Consider the following 20,328-nt stretch of genomic DNA (forward strand, 5'->3'; position numbering starts at 1 on the left):
GTTCAGTGTGCGGATTAACGAAGAAAACCCAAAGTGTAGTCCTGAATTCAGGAAAAATTTGGCATTTGAAGCATTTTAGCAATTGTAATACTGCCAATGTGGTTTACAGACTAACGTGCCAATGTAACCTTCAATACATAGGACTAACAACGAGGAAGGTGAAAATCAGAATGCAAGAACACCTAAGCACTATTAGAGCAGGCAAGTTGACGACGAAATTGGTACAACACTGTCACAACACCAAGCACACATTCACGTGGGTGGTCTTGGAGAGAATGATGGGCTCTCCCCAAAATGTGGAAGAAATTTTGGCTTCAAAAGAAGCAAGATGGATTTTCCAGGAGAAGTCCGACCGAGGGGGATTGAACGACCAAATCGAATGGGGGAAGGCGAGATACTGAATACTTAAAATATAGAAACATCTACATCAGCGAGTAATGTTCGCCCCCATCCCTCAATCCTTGAACCTCTGTTTGGCCCTGTTGGGGAGGTCGGGTAATACTGAAAAACAGTGATAGTCAATAATACACCAACCACATGAATACTCAGGAATTACCAATGGACCTAAGTCGAGGTCTATCTAACGTCGTAGGTCTTGTTGGGATACCCTGGGTATGACTACATTGATCCACCAGAGTCTTAGACTCCTGCGTAGTCTAAGATAGTGCAAAAATTCCCAAAGGAGGATTTGTTTTTGTGGGCAATATCCTACTTAGAACCACCAATATACACACCAGGTGACAACACTCCAGACTTAGGTTCAAGACCGCGTTTTATAAGAAAAACATCACTTCAGAATAAATTAAACTAATTTCGAGGCTTACGGCGCTGAATACCCAATCCTATACACACACGAACCTCCCCAATCCAAAATGGCGCCCATACTGGCCCCGCGTTGAGGATGACGCGTAGGGGGCGGGATTATAAATAAGCCGCGGAAACACAACACCGTTGACCGGCGGAGAGAAGGAGCTCCGTGAGGCTTTGGGTGGTAAGGAGGTGTTGTATATGAGGAGAGGGGGCCAGCATGATGCATGTGTGTCCGGTTTGGATGTTAGGTAGTTGTCCCTATAACAACTCGAGAAACCGGGGCAGGAACCATTCTCTCCCTAGGCACGTGTGTGTGTGTATATATATATAAAAAACAGCGCTTTATACTGCCGGTGAAACGAGGGTGATTGCATATCAGAGGGTATGCGAGTAGTCCAATACGGCGTTTTTGAATGCGTAAAGACATAGGAGCATTATAAGTCACGAGGGTGTTCACATAACAGGCTGAATAAGAGCATCCTAAGCAGAGTAGTGATAAGTATGGAGAAAAAGACGATACTAGGAACAACCAGGGGTTTGCCTTAGTAGTATGACATTGGCTATGATTGTGGTACCGAAATTGACAAATAGAGTCTCTACACAAGAAGACTTTGAGTGTTTTTATGTTGTCGACAGATTGGCATTACGGTTGAATGCTGCACTAACCACGAGGACTCACACAAGGAGCCTAATGGTGACCTCATTGATTGAGCTGGTACGCGAGGCCATGGCTCCACGAGGGTAATTTAGTAATTTTCTATAGATCCAACAGAGAGAGATCATGTTGATCTAGGAAGAAAGGGTGAACATAATGGTAAAGTGTTGTGTGTGTTTGTTCATTTTTACTTTTGGCAGTCTCCGAATGTGACTCTAAGAAGTGTCCCTATCGTGTGCCAAGCGACTGTTGTTGCCCTGACGAAATCGCCAGAAAGACTCCAGGCGATGAAACATGTTGGCATATAAGAACGGTATGCATATTCTGCAACCTTTTTAAGCATTGAAGTAGGTGCACTCCTAAGGCGGAATAAAGTTTGAACCTATAGAGGGTGTACCTTTTTCACTTTTTATTCTTCACTATGAAGTCGCATCACTTTCCTACGAATTTTTCGTTGGTTTTATTTTGTGGACACCTCGTTTATTACTTTGGAGCGTGATGGCTACCGATGATGAGAAGAGTGGGCAGAGCTGACGAGTACCAGCCAGCAGGCTCAATTGGGGTTGCGCACGTGAGGTGCCATCACGTCTCTCTCACATTTTTTCACATTTATGTATCTATTCACGTTTCTCTCACGAGGTAATTGAATTGAGAAACTCCTGGTGTACTATACATGAGTTTAGACACTTTGACGATCATTTGGGAGACTGCTTGGAGTAAAATCTTTTACCGTTTTAAAAAGTGAAGGTGGCTAACTAGTTGGTAACTACACAAAAATTTTCAAATTAAGGGGAGTACAAAATACCTATAAGGTTTGAACCAATTTGTATGGCCTGTAAACCTTCGGAAACCTAGGTCTTCGTAGTAATCGATTTGAAAGTATCCCAAACTATTTGAATCGACGCCGTATTATTATTGTTTGCAAAAAATTCCTTAATTATCAAAGCCATATGAGCTAAATAATCCTGGTCTAGCAGTAAGATTCTTTGAAATGACCATGGCCTTTTTTGTAAGTAATCCTGGGAGGAGAGCAATACTTCTAATATAATGGGATTATGATCAGAAATGATTTGAAGTAGTACATCAATTCCTAAATTAACAACAAATTGAGCAGAGACAAAAAAGTAATCCAAACGGACTGAGGCTGAGGCTCGTATTTTGGCCCTGGAAGAAGAGGCTAGGGCCCAGAAGCAAGAGCTGGAAAACATTAAAACACATAGGGATGACCTTTCTTATAAGCTAACGGGTCTTGGAAACCAGGCTCGTAGAAATAATCTGCGATTTCTTGGCATCCCTGAAAATTAAGAAGGGTCTGATGCTAGACAATTTATCATCGAGCTCTTGAAAGAAGCTTTTCCAGATCTAGTATCATGGGATTGGGCGAAAGAGATACAAAGGGCACACCGCTTTCCTTTCTCTAAGAGGAATACTCAGCAGGGCGAAACAGATTATTCTCGGGCGATTCTTGTCAGTTTTAATAATTTCCTCGCCAGAGAAGAAATCTCATTTCGAGCAAGACCTGATAAAAAAGCATCCTCTAAAGGATGCACTTTCTTTGTACGGCCAGATTTTTGCCAAGCTACTGTGACTCAACGCTGGCATCTTAGACAGTTAATACCTAAATTTCAGGAGAAAGGGGCCACTGTTTATCTTCAAAATCCAGCCAAGCTAAAAATTATTTGGAAAGGCCAGACAAAGTTTTTTCTTTCGGAGATTAAGGCAAAGGAATTTCTACTAACACTATAAGACTCAGACTTAGGGGCATATCAACAACAACCGGCGATAACTATCGCTCAGCGCTCTTAGCGTGAGGATAATTATCGCCGGCTAGCGTGAATTTTTATCGCTGAGATAGCGTGCTATTAGCAACGCTTATCTCAATAGCGATAAAAATCTACACGCTAACAGGCTAACGTGAGATTATCGCTGGAAACCCAGCGATAATCACACGTTACCTTGTTGATAGGGACAGGCAAACTTAGCCATGATATCCTCCTTCCATAGGATATCATGGCTAAGTCAGAAAAATACCAGACGTAAAAAAGCAGCGTTAACCGCGGTTAGCGCTGCTTTTTTTGTCTCTAACAGGGTTAGCGACATTCTTGATAATAGGAGAAATGTCGCTTAGCGACATTTCTCCTATTATTTTACTCTGGAACGCCCCCTTTGCATCTCATTAGAGATGCAAGGGGAAGCGTAGAGTAAAAGGGTGCTAACATGCAAATTTGCGTGTTAGCACACTGTTGTTGATAGGGCGCTAGTTTTAGCTCTGCTTTTTTGGCTTTTAAAGCCACAAAAGCAGAGATAAAGCCCTTGCTGATATGCCCCTTTGTTTCTTGTGACTTAATCACTGATCTGATAATAATATACTAGACCATAAAGAGTTATAATAGAATATGCTATATTGGATCAGAGTAGAATTATCTACACTTTTCTTTTCTTTTTCCTCTTTCTTTCTTTTTCTGTTTTCTTAACGTCTGATTCGTTTCCAGGGAGTGGAGCCAGAGAGACATGGCACTCCATTCTTTACAGGAACTGATAGTTCCTGAGCCTCATTTGGTGGTGAGGGGGGTGGAAGGTTGGATGCCAACCAGGGGGTGGTGGGGGTGGTGGTGGGGGGTGGGGTGCAATACAGCAATTTTGACTGATCTGGGCTTTTTAATTGGTGGGTTCTTGATGATCTATAATTGTCAAAAAAAACTCTTAAAACTAGGCTAATAGGTTACTACTCATGGTGGTTTTTTGAATTTCCAAAATGGGGCAGAAAATAAAAAATGCTCGCTTAATGTTAATGGTCTGACTGATTTAAAAAAAATGAGGATTCTACGGCATTTGATCCAAATTTTTCAAATAGATATATTATGCTTACAAGAGACACACATTCCATGGTCCAAAAGAAATTTATTGAAAAATCTAGGCTTAGAGTTGCTAATTTGCTCTAAACAAATGGGAATGACAAGGGGTGTTGCTATCCTTATTAAACATGGAACTGGTAAAAGTGTTAGATCCTCAGGGGATAAATGGGGGAGATGGGGGATAGTAGAAATTATTATCAAAGGAATTAAACTGACTGTTTGTTCAATATATGGCCCAAATTTGGATAACAAGGAGGTCTTTAATATAATTAACTCTGAATTAGCAAGCTGGAGTTATCCCCTTATCTTCTGTGGTGACTTTAATATTAATATTGATGCTAATTGTAATATTAGCCACACTCGAAGTTACAATGGCCGTAAAATCCAAACTTATAGAGCTCTTAGAGAATTAGCAATTAATAATGGACTGATTGATGTATGGAATAAACTTAGACCCTTAGAATCAGGCTTTACTTATTTTTCAGCCCCACAAAAAAATTGATTCTCTTTTAACAAAATTTCTTTGGGAAAACAAATCTCCCCGAATCACCCTGTCCTCTCTAAAGGCAGACAAAACCTCCGGTGGTCTTGTTTCCTGTTTTTAAAAAGTATCATTTTGCTTTCTCTGTAAAACAATCTTCCGGTTGGCTCTCCTTAGATCAGTTAATACATCCCCCCATCTGGTTGACTATAGAATAATGTTTTATCTCACCCTTTCATTTTAAAGAATCTCTGGCCTTCACCAACAATGTATCTTTTTCTCAAACTCCAGTTATCTCACACACTCGTAAAACTCTTTCCTCTCTATTACCCACTTCTTATCCCTCATTTTCTTTGCTAGACCAACAGCCTATCTGGCATAACAATTTATTATGCATTAAAAATCGCACCATTTATTGGAAATCCTGGAGAACTAAAGGATTGCTTTGGATTTCACAGTAATTACTCAATAATATGCCTTTATCATTTTCAACAAACAAATGATGGACGGAATGCTGACAATGCATACATTCTCCCCCAGTCAAGAGATCTGGGTTAAATCCATCGTTCTTTTGCCCACTGCACCACCCCAGTTTAGACATGGCCATATGCAAATCAGTCTTGACCCTGTGCCTCATGGGAACAGTCCAGCCCGAACTGCCAAGCCATGTCTTCCATGGACCGGAATCAAGCATCCTAGGACCGGTTTCTGGCTATCAGCCGTCATCAGCCAGGATAGCTTGACTCCAGTGGCGTAGTGAGCACGGGTCCCACGTCTGGGAATACCCATCCCACTTAGGGCGAAAAGCGTTACAACAAACAAATGATGGACGGAATGCTGACAATGCATACATTCTCCCCCAGTCAAGAGATCTGGGTTAAATCCATCGTTCTTTTGCCCACTACACCACCCCAGTTTAGACATGGCCATATGCAAATCAGTCTTGACCCTGTGCCTCATGGGAACAGTCCAGCCCGAACTGCCAAGCCATGTCTTCCCTGGACCGGAATCAAGCATCCTAGGACCGGTTTCTGGCTATCAGCCGTCATCAGCCAGGATAGCTTGACTCCAGTGGCGTAGTGAGCACGGGTCCCACGTCTGGGAATACCCATCCCACTTAGGGCGAAAAGCGTTACAACAAACAAATGATGGACGGAATGCTGACAATGCATACATTCTCCCCAGTCAAGAGATCTGGGTTAAATCCATCGTTCTTTTGCCCACTACACCACCCCAGTTTAGACATGGCCATATGCAAATCAGTCTTGACCCTGTGCCTCATGGGAACAGTCCAGCCCGAACTGCCAAGCCATGTCTTCCCTGGACTGGAATCAAGCATCCTAGGACCGGTTTCTGGCTATCAGCCGTCATCAGCCAGGATAGCTTGACTCCAGTGGCGTAGTGAGCACGGATCCCACGTCTGGGAAAACCCTTCCCACTTAGGGCGAAAAGCGTTACAACAAACAAATGATGGACGGAATGCTGACAATGCATACATTCTCCCCCAGTCAAGAGATCTGGGTTAAATCCATCGTTCTTTTGCCCACTACACCACCCCAGTTTAGACATGGCCATATGCAAATCAGTCTTGACCCTGTGCCTCATGGGAACAGTCCAGCCCGAACTGCCAAGCCATGTCTTCCCTGGACCGGAATCAAGCATCCTAGGACCGGTTTCTGGCTATCAGCCGTCATCAGCCAGGATAGCTTGACTCCAGTGGCATAGTGAGCACGGGTCCCACGTCTGGGAATACCCATCCCACTTAGGGCGAAAAGCGTTACAACAAACAAATGATGGACGGAATGCTGACAATGCATACATTCTCCCCCAGTCAAGAGATCTGGGTTAAATCCATCGTTCTTTTGCACACTACACCACCCCAGTTTAGACATGGCCATATGCAAATCAGTCTTGACCCTGTGCCTCATGGGAACAGTCCAGCCCGAACTGCCAAGCCATGTCTTCCCTGGACCGGAATCAAGCATCCTAGGACCGGTTTCTGGCTATCAGCCGCCATCAGCCAGGATAGCTTGACTCCAGTGGTGTAGTGAGCACGGGTCCCACGTCTGGGAATTCCCATCCCACTTAGGGCGAAAAGCGTTACAACAAACAAATGATGGACGGAATGCTGACAATGCATACATTCTCCCCCAGTCGAGAGATCTGGGTTAAATCCATCGTTCTTTTGCCCACTACACCACCCCAGTTTAGACATGGCCATATGCAAATCAGTCTTGACCCTGTGCCTCATGGGAACAGTCCAGCCCGAACTGCCAAGCCATGTCTTCCCTGGACCGGAATCAAGCATCCTAGGATCATTTTCAGATCTTCAAGAACAATTTTACTTACCAGCTTCTTGTAAATCTCAGTATGATCTTCTATATCCTTCTCTTTCCCAATATCTTCGATCCTTATCATCCACATCATCTCCTCCACCCTGCTGCTCCATGATTTTCCCTTTATTAACTACTTCTCCCTCAGCCTCATCTTTATACAAATTTTTGTCTCTTTCCTCAGATAGAAATAAAACAAAGGCTGAATTGGCTTGGGAAAAGGATCTTATGGAATGTTGGTCAACCCCTTTTTGGGATACAGTGTGCATAAAACTTCCAGGGCCACTAACACCTCTCAAACTCTGTATTTTATATACCAATGCCTTTTATTCACCCCTGAAAAATTAGCCTCCTTCTCCTAAAACTCTACTTCTACTTGGCCCCAATCTCCATCCAATTGTAAGCTAGTGGATCTGTTACTGGCAATAGCTCTCCACTTAATAACCTCTAATTGGAAACAAGCCGACAAAGTCACTTCAAGAGCGTGGTGGAATGCCGTTTATTTCACCACAGACTTGATACTAATTATGTTACATCTATCTCTGTATCCATCAAAAGAGGTCTTTTATGGCTCCCTATTTCCACTTACTTAACTTCTATTGCCTCAAATAGTGATCCACCAGATATTACTTCTGATGAATTCGGAATCCTTCCTGACTCACTCGTTGTCTTCTGTCCATTTAAAAAAAAATTCTCATTGATATTTCCTTTGATGTTTTTCCTTGTTCTTATTACATCTTGTAGTTTTGTTCTTTAGGTTGCCTTTTATACATACAGATTTTAATTCCATGTGATATTTTTTCTTTTTTGATCATAATAGTGCTTTAGATGATAATAGTGTATACATTTTTTCTATCCCTTGTTTCTTTTCCTTCCCTCCCCTTCCCCCGTCCTTCCCCTCATTTATCTTTTTTTCAATTTTTCATAGGATATATTATTGCTATGCATTCATATTCTTAGTGAAATGTTCTCTGTTGTATTTGCTGTTATTACATGAATGTTACTGTTTTTTGCTAAATAAACTCAAACTTAAAAAAAAAAAGACAATATCGGCAAAATTAAACTACAAAGCTCTCTGGAAAGACTTAAAGACTGTCAATTCCACCTTGAACTGCTCCCCCAGGTATTCGCTCTGCTTTTTGTACCCCCAAAAGCATCTTTTAGTATATGGTTGATCAGTAGTCTTTATAAAATATAACATACTAAATACATAAATTGCATAATTTTACAAATATGATTTTCCTCCTAATATCCCACAGTTATTGCTCATACATTCAGTATTATTAGGATCCAAAAATAGGTTCTCACCTTATCAAGAGCAGCTTTATCAAGTTCATTTTTGGCAACTGCTAGTTTTTGTTCCAAGTCAGATAGTTGCTGTGCCTGCAAGATTGAAATAAAATTACAGATTAATTTATGTTAATATATAGTGTAACTAATATTCTTTCATATGCTAACAGTTACCTGCCCCCATTTTACTACCAGTGACAAAATCTCATACTTAAAATCCAGAAATACAATGTCTAAAATGTTTTCATCTCTGAGAATTCATAAATTGGAAAATCTGCAACCAATCATTGGTTTAAACCTTCAGATGGAAAATGTAACATTTCCTTTTCTATTAGAACACTGGTGTTTTTAATCTCTACTGTGGCAGAGAACAACTATCCAAGCCTCACAAATACGTGTTGTATTTAAACAGACAACGTTTTTTGGAAGCCCCACTCAAATAAATGGCACAATCCTTGTCAGGGTAAACCACAAAAGTCACTAAATTATTCTGTGTTAACCCTCTAATAGTTTGGCACAAAAGCAGTTAGGCTTAAATTAGAGACAATGTTTAAAGTATTTATGCAGCACGCAAATAATAATAAACACAAGAAAAATTTAGTAAACAAAATTACACCAAAGCAACAAAATTCCAATCATTAGAACAAGAGATATACATTTATAAATTTTTAGGTAAAAATAGCTCCAAGAATTTCAAAGCACTACTCGCGGTTATCTAGTTGCGCTAGACAGGGGAAAGTCTGAGCCGACTGTGATGGACAGCAGGTCAGATACTGAGTCCAGTTTAATTTCACTGAAGAGTTACTTTCTCAAATCCAGCAAAATTAATTCTGTTCATATTGGAGTGGGCCACAAGGAGGAGGCTTTCGGTGTGAAGAGCAGATCGAGCATCGTGGATGGTCATTGCTGTAGCGCACAGAGCCTGTTGTCACTGTAGCTTTGCATTGGTTTAATGTCACAGACCGTATCTGTGGGTACAAAGTGCAGAACTCAAGTTGCCAGTTTTCACATATAGCCACTGTTGGCACAAAGAGCAGGTCGCGCTGGAGCTTTGCGTTGGTGGTCAGGTGCATGGTCGATTCTTGGCCCGAATAGGTCACTTTGTGGTATTCAGGATTTTACCCTTTTCATGAGGAGGGGCTCAAGGGCCCAGGCAGGTCAAGGCAGTTCAAGCTGGTTCTGGCCAGCTGCTGAGATGGAGGGAGGCCTTTGTAAGCCTATTGTGTCCCTGTAGCTCACACAGGAGTTAAGCTAACTGTCAATTAGAGTCACGCACGGTAGCCTGGGATCAAGGCAAGCAGGTTCTATCTTCATTCTTCAGACAGCAATGCAGTCCTTCCAGCAGCAGGACAGTCCTTCGGGCAGCAGAGCAGTTCTGCTTTTGAATCTTCCATAGGTTCAGGAGTGTTTTGATGAAGGACTCTGAAGATTCCATGTTTATACCTGGTGCCAATGTTCGTGTGGGGGAATTCTATGACCTACCCTTAAAACTTTTTCTCGTCACTTCCTCCTGGTCCCCTGGTTCTGGATACAAATTGTCCAGGTCGAAGGCAGGCCTGGTGTCAGGTTCCTTTGTGTGTGCTGCAGGCAGAGCTCTTTGAAATGGATAGGGAACATATTGCTGAAGTCACAACTCACACTGGGGTTGAAGGAGATAGGGTCTTGGATTTTAATGTTTCTTTTGTGCTTTATTGGAATAATTGCAAAAGTTGGGCCACAGATCTTGAAAGAATTCAACATAAGGTGAACAGTTAACCTATTGTTGCAGTTTCTGTTGAAAAGAAGACTGGTTTGAAAAATGTGGCAAGCACAATATGTCCCCTTAAAAACAGGATTTTGTAACACATCCGAGCATTGGAAAACAGAGATTCAAGTTACGCAGTCACCAAACACTACATGAAATATCACACCAGCGACTGGAAGACCAACCATGAAATACAATTAGATAGATATGGTGACAAAAAATCTGAAAGAGACAAAACAAGTAAACTCCACCAACTAGACTCAAAATATATGATCAAATTGAGAACTGAGATTCCTCTTAGGCCCAACAATAATGAGGAATTGCATGTACACTTATGAAATGATCAATCAGGAACTGTAACCTATGATATAATTAAGCAAAGAAAGGCAGAGGGAAAAACAATCACATAAGCACTGTTTCCAATGAAACACAGAGTTATGGAATAAAATACTATCCAATATATATAATTTATGGAGACAAGTATATGATTGATTAACTGGCCACTTAGACTAACAAATTACAACTGTGCACTATGATATAATTATTTATTAAGCTCTTGAAATTATAATACTAATGTGAATGAAAATAGATGCCTAAACTCCCAAAAAATGTAGAATAAAAGGATATTAAGTATTTTGTGAAGCACAAATAGTTACATGAATGAGACTGGTATTTTTACTTTGTTTTGTTTTTGTTTTTTCTCTGAAACAAATGTTCCTAGAATGCACCAGAATGTGCAAATTGGGCTCAGACATAAAAGAGAGAGAGCGAGAGAGAAAGACAACTGACTTGCTAACTGTGAGAAAGACTGTCTAAATGCAGCAGTGGTTGAAAAGCCCTCAATAAATTAAATTCAATAACAGTTCCTGGAGTGCAGTAGAGTTTCTGTGATCACAGGAGATATATAGGAGGTAGTTATAGTCAGGACCATGTTCCTGTAGAGAAAGCTTTCTTTGACATGCCTATATTTTTTATGCCATTTAACAAATCTTCACGAATGTTTAAAGAAAAAGTGTCATAGTGAGTCTTGTTGTGCATGGACAGTTTCAGGATGATCCGTCAAGTGGGGTCCAAGAAAAAGGATTTCGGAAAAATATATTTCCCATGTTAATACCCATAGGAGCTTTAAAAACGTTCCGTAATTTTTGTGAAATTTAAGGGAAAGCAAATAAGGATATCTAGGCAGAGCCTAAGCACAGATGTCATTGGCTTCAACCAGAAAGTGCTGGCAGCCATCTTAGAACCAATATACACAATAGCACAGATTTAAATGCATTGTAGTGAATGCCAGGTTTTGAGGGTCACAAAAAGGAGAAATCATTTGTTTATGGTTCTGATAGAGCACAACCTCTCTTTTTATTTGTAGGGGTGCGTTATAATCATGATTAGTCCATGTCCACATTTAATCCGTTGTATTATGTTATTGGAACGTGAATTAAAATAACATGTCAGTGAAGTGTTAGAGTTTTTCACGGCTCCTTCAGTACCATACAAATTTTTGGAATAGGGGTGTATTCTAAGGTGATTTTACCCTGTGAAAAACCCTTCTGCTAGGAGTACATCAATCATGTTTGAGAGAAAACAGTTTTCTCATGATTTTCCTATAGAGGTTATAGAAGGTGCTCCAGAAGCTAAAATGAGAGCTTATTTTCTGTAAATGCATACTATGTTTGTCAGCCACATCAGAATGAAGTCTAAAATTCTCAGTAAAACAGGTACTTCCAACAGGAGCAGCCTGTCAGTTGATTCCCGTGTGTTCTGCTGCAGCCTCTCAGAGTGTTCTAAAGAACAACTAGATTGTTAACAGTCTTACTTATGAAAACAGTAAGACACACATGAGGACATCTTGATTGAAATAAACTGGTAAAATGTAAAACATTTAATTTTGAAAGAAACAAAATTAGGGGTTCCATTTTGTCATAGAATTATGGTTAGCACTGTAGAATACAAATATGAACACATTTTAAGTGAGGTCTCAAATATCTTCCTCTTCTACTTCATTAAAACATTCTGACATGTAGTTAACAGTCTTACTTATGAAAACAGTAAGACACACATGAGGACATCTTGATTGAAATAAACTGGTAAAATGTAAAACATTTAATTTTGAAAGAAACAAAATTAGGGGTTCCATTTTGTCATAGAATTATGGTTAGCACTGTAGAATACAAATATGAACACATTTTAAGTGAGGTCTCAAATATCTTCCTCTTCTACTTCATTAAAACATTCTGACATGTAGACTGAAACATGCACTTTCAACACCAGTAGCAGACTGCCAGTTAGCTGCCTTGGTATTAGCAGTTTACCACTGTGTTGGTGTTCTGATGAGCAACTAGAGTGCTAACATTCTGAATTCATATCAAACATGTGGCATATCTAACTTCCGTCTCGATGGAATCAAAGTGGAATACTGAAAGCATTTTCTACTGAGGATACTGCAGTTACTGAAATTAGGGAGCTTCTCAATAAATAAGTGTCCCAAGATGGCCACCAGAAGAAAATAGTCCAAATGTAGCCCAAATATCACCCAAATGTAGCCCAAGCTTAGCCCAATGTCAGAAGTGTGCAAAACACACACACATATTGGGCTTCTTTATAAAGGTGGACAAAAAGGTTAACACATACTAACCATTCAAGAATCGGGTAACAAAATAAGAAAATAAAAGATATATTCTTATATTCAGCTTCCGCACTAGCAGAGAGTGCAAAGATGAAAATGCTGACATTAATGGTTGCTTTGTGTTAGAGTTGTGTGCCTTTCTTATGCTTAGTTGTTACCATTTCCTGACAGTTTTGTATCCATCTGATAAGCCCAAAAAATAATATTTTGGTCAACGAACTCATTTTTCAGGTATGTGAACTACATTGATTTTGGAGAAACAAATGATTGAAAAGGTATATGTGCATGTGAGAATGTTATAAGAGAGTCATTTTTGAGAAAATATTGGAATTAAGGGCCTGATGCTGATGTTGTAGGGTGGATCGGTAACAGCTCCTCATTGGTGGCCCGACTAGCGACAGCCATTCAGTCCGACTACTGTATTATGATGCTGCCAGTCAGACCCACAGCTATCAGATGCAAGATGGCCATCTCTGCCAGGACCATAGATCTTGACAGCGTGGTGGCCAGAAGAGCATTCTAAAATGGCCGTGGTGCCGAGGCAGGCACCACCGCCAGGAATACAAAATCCATTTCCGACAGCCCTTTTCGGTTGTAGGAAAGGGATTGGGGGGCCCCAAACAAGCCGCTCGGCCATCGTAGGCTTAGGAAAAGTGTTCCTGGGGTCACATATAGTGCCCCCATTGACCTCCATGCTGTGCATGGCACACGATGCACGGACGTGCTGAAGGTGCTGCACAGCGCTGGCATGTGTTGCAGCCATTTTCCATGGCAACCACATACCTCCACCATCATTCCGCCGAGTTTTCAACCCCCTACCCAGCAGTTGCACTGAAATACGGCAATAGTGGCCGGCAGTCCTGACCGACCGGCATCACAATCTGGCCCTATAGGAGGTAATGTATTAGTGGTTTTATGAGTGGTTTTGTATGTTTAATGACAGGTGAGTAAGATGCTTTATGAGTGTAGGAGAATGTGACGCTTTGACTGATTTACAGACTAGGTGTATGACGAGTTGGTTCACAATCTGTTGCTTTGAATTTGTATGTTGTACATTTCCTGCTTACTACATGGTGTAATTGGTAGTAAACATAACTGCAGATTAAAACCTAAACCTTTAGGTAGCAAGGCATTAGAAGTTGTGGAACTATTTACATGTGTATATATGATGTGCTGTTCTCAAACAGTGTTTTTCTTTGAATTATGGGTGTTGTAGTTCTGTTACACTGCTTTGTCAGACAGCACAGCAACACATATGCATTCAGTCACTTACCCAGCAACTACTTGCATGCTACAGAAAACATAGTTGTAGTCACATTCATATTGCTCTATTTTCCATAACACAGGCACTGAGGTGCTTGTTTATAGCCACTTACATAGATATTTAGAGAGGTATAGAGATACTAAAATAGACAGTCACATACAGCCACATTTACTTAAACGTTACATTGCACTGATACTGGTGTTCTCCTACAATTTCTAAGATATGTTGGCAAGTATTGACACAACCTTTTCATTCAAGCAGAGAAATACTCTTTCAATCATGGATCACGCTTGGTAGTACAGGTCCTGTATGTACATTTTCACGTTTAGCTCGATTTGCCATGTAAGAGTTGTTTGTCAAGTCTAAAATCCAAGTTTCAGTTTGAACAACTCACATGTGAGAGATGCTGAAGGTGTGCCATAAAGTATGCTGATGTTTGCTTAAAAAACTAGAGATCTCTAATTACTTCTGTACTTGCAGGCCCCTATGCCAAATACTATGTAGAATATGCCATCCCTGAAGTAACTGGCATACATGTTCAGAAAAACATAAAGCCTCTGTTTCAGCCACTGATAAAGCTACAGAAGCACGTATATATTCAATCACTTACCAGAAACTATTAATACATGCAGTAGACTCTAAGTTATTGCAGTAATACCTACGCAGCTTGGCATTGCTTAACACAGGCACTGAAGTATTTCTTCAGCCACTTACATACCCATTTAGATAGCCATAGAGGCAGTTACATACCAGCACATTTACTTAAACACCTCAGGGCACTGATAGAGGTGTACTTCTACACTCTATCAGATATATCAGATATCTATCTATAGAGATAGATAGATAGATAGATAGATAGATAGATAGATAGATAGATAGATAGATAGATAGATAGATAGATAGATAGATACCAGTTTTTTACACCATGGGTTCTCATATATGAACTATGTTGCAAATCGCATTGCATATTATATGTAACCCAGCCAAAGCGCCACATTAGGGCCGTTAAAAGTACTTTATGAAAATGCTAAATAAAGAACTGTAGCACACAAAAACACCAGAGTTCCGAATGGCAATCTGTATCTCTAAAAAAAAGCACCTTGAAAACTGCAGTTAGCTTAACATTCTACGGCCGTTTATCTACTCGTTTAAAAAATTATAAATTGCCACTTTAGCAAAAATTAAATGTAGACGTTTGTTGCATATTAAAGTAGACTTGATGTAATTTTTTTAACCTTGTCTTTTAGGTGTCCTTTTAAAGAATAATTGCCTGAAAATATTTCACAAATCATCAATAAAATTGACTGTGGCATGCCATGGCTGAGTACAAGGTTATGGAAGTTTCATCTACAGATAATATTTAATTTAATCTGGATAACAAATTAAATTTCTTTCTACCTCATTGTGTTTGCAAGATTTATTTATGTATACACTTTGAAGGTTTTGTATTGCACTGACACAGCTCTGAAGCCACTTGAAGGATTTTCAAAGGAGAGCCTGAGAGGTGGAGGGGTTAAAGGTCAGAGGTCCAGATCACATCTTTCAGAAGGTGTCTGTGTGCGTGTTGGAGTGTGTGGGTGTATGTGTGTGTGCGGCTATGATCATGGGTGTGCGTGCATGTGTGCATGTGTTTGTACTTGTGTGCGCAAGTGTGTCTAAGGCCTCTTCAGCATATGTTGTTAAGAAACAACTCTGTAGCTTGATAAATTCTAATATTGTATAAGTGCAGAAAACTAATCATTTATGGAGTAGTTCTTCCAAAATGAGAACAAACAAAAGACCGAATTCTCAGGGGCAGACTTAGAAGAAACTAACGCAGCATGGTACCACAAGGCATTTTGCTGCGCCGCATTGTGTTAGTTTTGAAGCACAGGGATGAGACATATTTACAACGATCTGTTGCATCTTTGTGCTTCCCCCTGCGCTGGCTCACAAACTGCTGCCGTGCACCAGCGCAGGCACCCTTGCACCATGGTAAATATCACTCAGCAGGTTGCGCCGCCGGTGCTTCACGCAACTTCATGCACTGGCAGAGCAAGGGGCTTGAAAATCTGCCCCTCATTGTTGTGCAAATTTTATAAAAACAGAGAGGCCCTATTTGTAATTATATATTTGTTCGAAAGCAATGAAGCTGCAAGTAAGCATGTGACACGTACATACAATGTGTTCCAAAGGTATATCAGCAGTTTGGCAAAAGTTGTTAAAGAACTGCAACCTTCCTATGGACAGTCATCGTGCTGGTAGCAAAAAGTAAAAAAAAAAATGAGGATGAGTTAGCACCGTAAAGTCACCTTGAGACAGAGTAATGTCACCATCTGCACAAGGCTCCTTGAGCTGCCAGTATGCCACGTTTATCACATAAAAGGTGACGCACCGACGGCACAAGGGGCTTGGGAATAGACCCCAAAATGTATGCTGCAATACTTTTGTGTACACTGACCCAAACAGGAGACAGCAGGAGCCATGACCACACAGTCCACCAACCACAGAGGACGGAAAACGTGGTGCTTTCCAATGTAACCTGGTGGCCAGTTAGGAGCATTTTTCTCAAGAATTTTGAAAACTGTATACAGAACAATAGCACTTTGGATAGCGGGGACAGCCCTGTAGATAAGGCTGGTTTGGAGAAAACTAGTCTTATCTATTCTTTGAAACATATGGTACAGAATGATTCATGGCCGATTTCAAGATGTCTGCGTATTGTTTATGGTTACTCAGCATGTAATTTTATTATGCAAGTAGCTCAGTATTAGTTGGTAACTTCATTTTGAAGAACATGGTAAAACAGAAAGAAGACTTTCTTTTCCATGTAGTGGACATGTGCATTCGATTGTTGTGAGTAGTTTTTGTGTACATTTTTAACTGATGGATTTTGTAACAGTTTTGGCACAATGGAAACAGACAACATAGGGGTAGATTTACTAAGTCACAAAAGGAACGCAAAATGGCAAAAACAAAATCTATTCCTAATTAACTTTAGCGCCGCAAATAACGTAAAAGTGTACTGCTTTTCATTACTTTGCGCCATGGGGGCGTGCCAAGGGTGGTGCAAGAGTGTCCCCATGCAACCACCCAAGGATTCTTACCCTAAACCTAATTTACTAAAATACGTAGATAGGGTTTAGCATGAGAAAACTGCACCCTTTTTAACTAGGCGCACAGAAGGAGAAATGCTTTAATTTCTCTTTCCGTTTCCGACTTTGCATGCGTGCTGCACTGTGCAGCATGTATGCAGAGTGGGAAAAGCATTGCATTTAGCCTAGTATAGTGCTTTGTACAGGAAGGGCACCCTTCCTGTACAAAACCTGTGCTAGACTCCTGCGCACACACCCTAGCGCTACGGCGTGTGCATGGCGCACGGCAGCTGAAATCAGCGGCGGAGCAAGGGAAAGGGGAGGAGAGAGCCATATCTTTAAAAATATAGTGCTCTCATGCTTCCTCCCTCTCGCGCAAAGCAGCGCAGCCTCTCAGGGGGTTGCACTGCGTTGCGTGGAGATTTTGTAAATCTCCCCCTATGTGTTCCTTGAAAAACAGTGGGTATATACTGTGGTGTAAAAGCGACCTGTAAAAAAAGATCAAGAACTTTGAAACAGTTTCAAATCAACAGCTGCTTTGGAGCAGGTATAAAAAGCTGTACCAATCTGTCAAAACCCACTCTAATGCACTGCACCACACGCGAACTACATTCTAACTTGGGGAAGTATTTGCGTCAAGCAAGGATTTTTTGTACCAAAAGACACCGGTTTACCGGAGTTATGAAACTGACAGCACCTGTCTTCTGTGGATAGTTACTAACAGCTTCCTTTCTCAACTATAAGTAACATATGTCTGAGTGACGACACCTCTGCGTATATGGCAAAGAAAACACCTATAACTATATTTATATCCATAGTTTTATGAATAGGGGTACATTTCACCTGTTTAGGCTTACAATATTTAAATATGTTTAAATACACTTTGGACACCCTTTCTTCACTCACTCTAAATAATTTCTGTAACCTGCCAGTTTTTTCTTTACTTTGTCCTGTGAATACAGTTCACAGTTGTATGCGTTGCTCCTTTCCACACTTTCTCCAGGAGTTACCATCCACTTGCAACTTATGTCTGCAGAAACGCACTTAAAAAAGATTTACATTTTTAAATCCAAACAGCTTATCCCTGCATCCTGAGTACACACCTCACTTGTATGGCACTTCCATAACCAACGCGTGGTAAAACGTCAGGGGCACTGGCAAGTGACAGTTAAGAGAAAACATAAGAGGGCGTAGGTTACGCAAGCACGGGTACATTACGCACTCACTTCAGTTTATGTTACTTAAACTTGTTTTTAACTATGTGTTTCTTATGCAAGTCCACTTTACTCACATTTATAGATACAAGTCAGGAAAATGTGACATTCTTCTAAACGCTAGCAAGGATGACGTGCCCGGTGCCACTGCACCTGCTGCACCAATCGCAGCTACGATCCTGGGGGCATATCATCATGGACCGGCGATAATTATCGCTAAGCGCACTTAGCGCTAGGATAATTATCGCCGGCTAACGTGGATTTTTATCGCTGAGATAGCATGCTATTAGCAACGCTTATCTCAAAAGCGATAAAAATCCTAGCGCTATCTGCCTAACGTGACATTATCTCAGGAAATCCAGCGGTAATCCCACGAAGTTTGGCGATAGCTTGCTGATAGGGTCTCACATACATAGCCATGATAGCCACCTTACATAGGATATCATGGCTAAGTCAGTTTCAAAGCAGGCGTAAGGAAAGTAGCGATAACAGAGGTTATCGCTACTTTTCTTGTCGCTATGCTGCTTTGCGTGAGGCTTGATAATAGGAGAAATGTCGCTTAGCGACATTTCTCCCGTTATCCTGGGGAGGAACGCCCACTTTGCATCTCATTAGAGATGCAAAGATGGGCGTTAGGAATTCAGGCGCTAAGGCAAGGTTTCACGCTATAGCGTGACCTTGCTAATATAGCGATAAAATTATCGCCGCTTTTCAGCCGAAAACGTCCGCAAAAGCGGCGATAATTTTATATCGCCGCCTTGTAGATATGCCCCCTGGTTACTTACTATAGGATCAACTGCACTCAGACTATTTGTGAGATATAATTTTTTTTAAAATAAATATACGATGCTCTGTAGAGACGTCCATTTGTGAAATATGTGAATATTCTCTCTTGTTTCATTATATTCATGTATTGTAATTAAATAAGAATATATTTTAAAGGTGCTGACTCGTGCATCAGTGAGCCTAGCATAACAAGAAATTTAATGTAAGCTTGGATATTGTTTTATAAATAATACAACGCACAATATTGAATGGTGATTATGTATTAAAAATACCTGCATTTTCTCCAAGAACTTAATTTGAAATGTAAGTGCTACAGACGTCTTCATGACAGCTTCGACTGAAGCCTGAAATGTAAGCAACATAGAATCGCATAGGGTATTCTACTGTGTGAATGAACACTTTATATCCCATACAGATACACATGAATACATTCAAGCGTGTTCACAACGTTTCATTAAATATAAATATGACTGAAGCAAAATTTGCAGCTTCACCTACAAATATGCAGCATAAAACATTTGGTTAGAGTAATTGAATGACTTGTAGTAAATACTGTTTTAGTGCCCGTCCACTTATGTCAATTGTTATTGTTTTTACTTTGTATTCAATGTTATTTTAGGAGCTCTTGTGATGGCACGTGAAACATAGCGGTTTTACAGAAGAGCTTTACATGGACATGAAAAGTGGATTTGGACTTTTAGGAATTAACGTGTTCTGTTTACGATTGATTTTTTTGTTAGTAGACAATTTTGGAATGTCACACTTGAGCTTCAATTTTAGTCCCTCCCTTGCTCCCTCCTTAAATTTCTCACCTGCAATTCCCTGTGATCCACATTCGAAGTGTTTGTCGAAGTACACTTATGTAAACCAAAAACAACTTGGCTGTATTTTCATAAATGTCAAGGACTCTTTTTCTGATCACTATGTGAAACCTATTGCCTTTCAGTTAGTCCACAGTTATTTTTTCTAAATTAAAATCAAACAAAACCTTACTTAAATAATTGTTTCTAGCAGTAATGTAGAATGTGTGGAATTATACAATTTAGGCCTTGCATGGATTACAGCCGCGAAAAAGAAAATACCACAAAACACAAAAGTTAATGTGATCTGACCTAGGCTTCAGCCTATCAGTTTCTAAAACTTATAAGGAACTTTAAAACTATCTTCATGTTTTTTTAAATGTTTCGGAAATAATATAC

At 40.4% G+C, this 20,328-nt stretch overlaps 1 protein-coding gene across 2 annotated transcripts in view; it reads right to left on the reverse strand.

Annotated features, from left to right (window-relative positions):
- LUZP2 (leucine zipper protein 2) overlaps window positions 1–20,328 on the reverse strand; it is a 1,193,026-nt gene that overhangs the window by 292,317 nt on the left and 880,381 nt on the right. For both annotated transcript variants that reach the window (XM_085646302.1, XM_085646301.1), the window contains exon 8: window positions 8,443–8,517. In XM_085646302.1, the coding sequence (XP_085502428.1) occupies window positions 8,443–8,517 (75 nt within the window). The remainder of the gene's footprint in view (window positions 1–8,442; window positions 8,518–20,328) is intronic.

This window comes from Triturus cristatus, chromosome 3_1, assembly GCF_964204655.1.
Source record: "Triturus cristatus chromosome 3_1, aTriCri1.1, whole genome shotgun sequence".
NCBI lineage: Eukaryota > Metazoa > Chordata > Amphibia > Caudata > Salamandridae > Triturus > Triturus cristatus.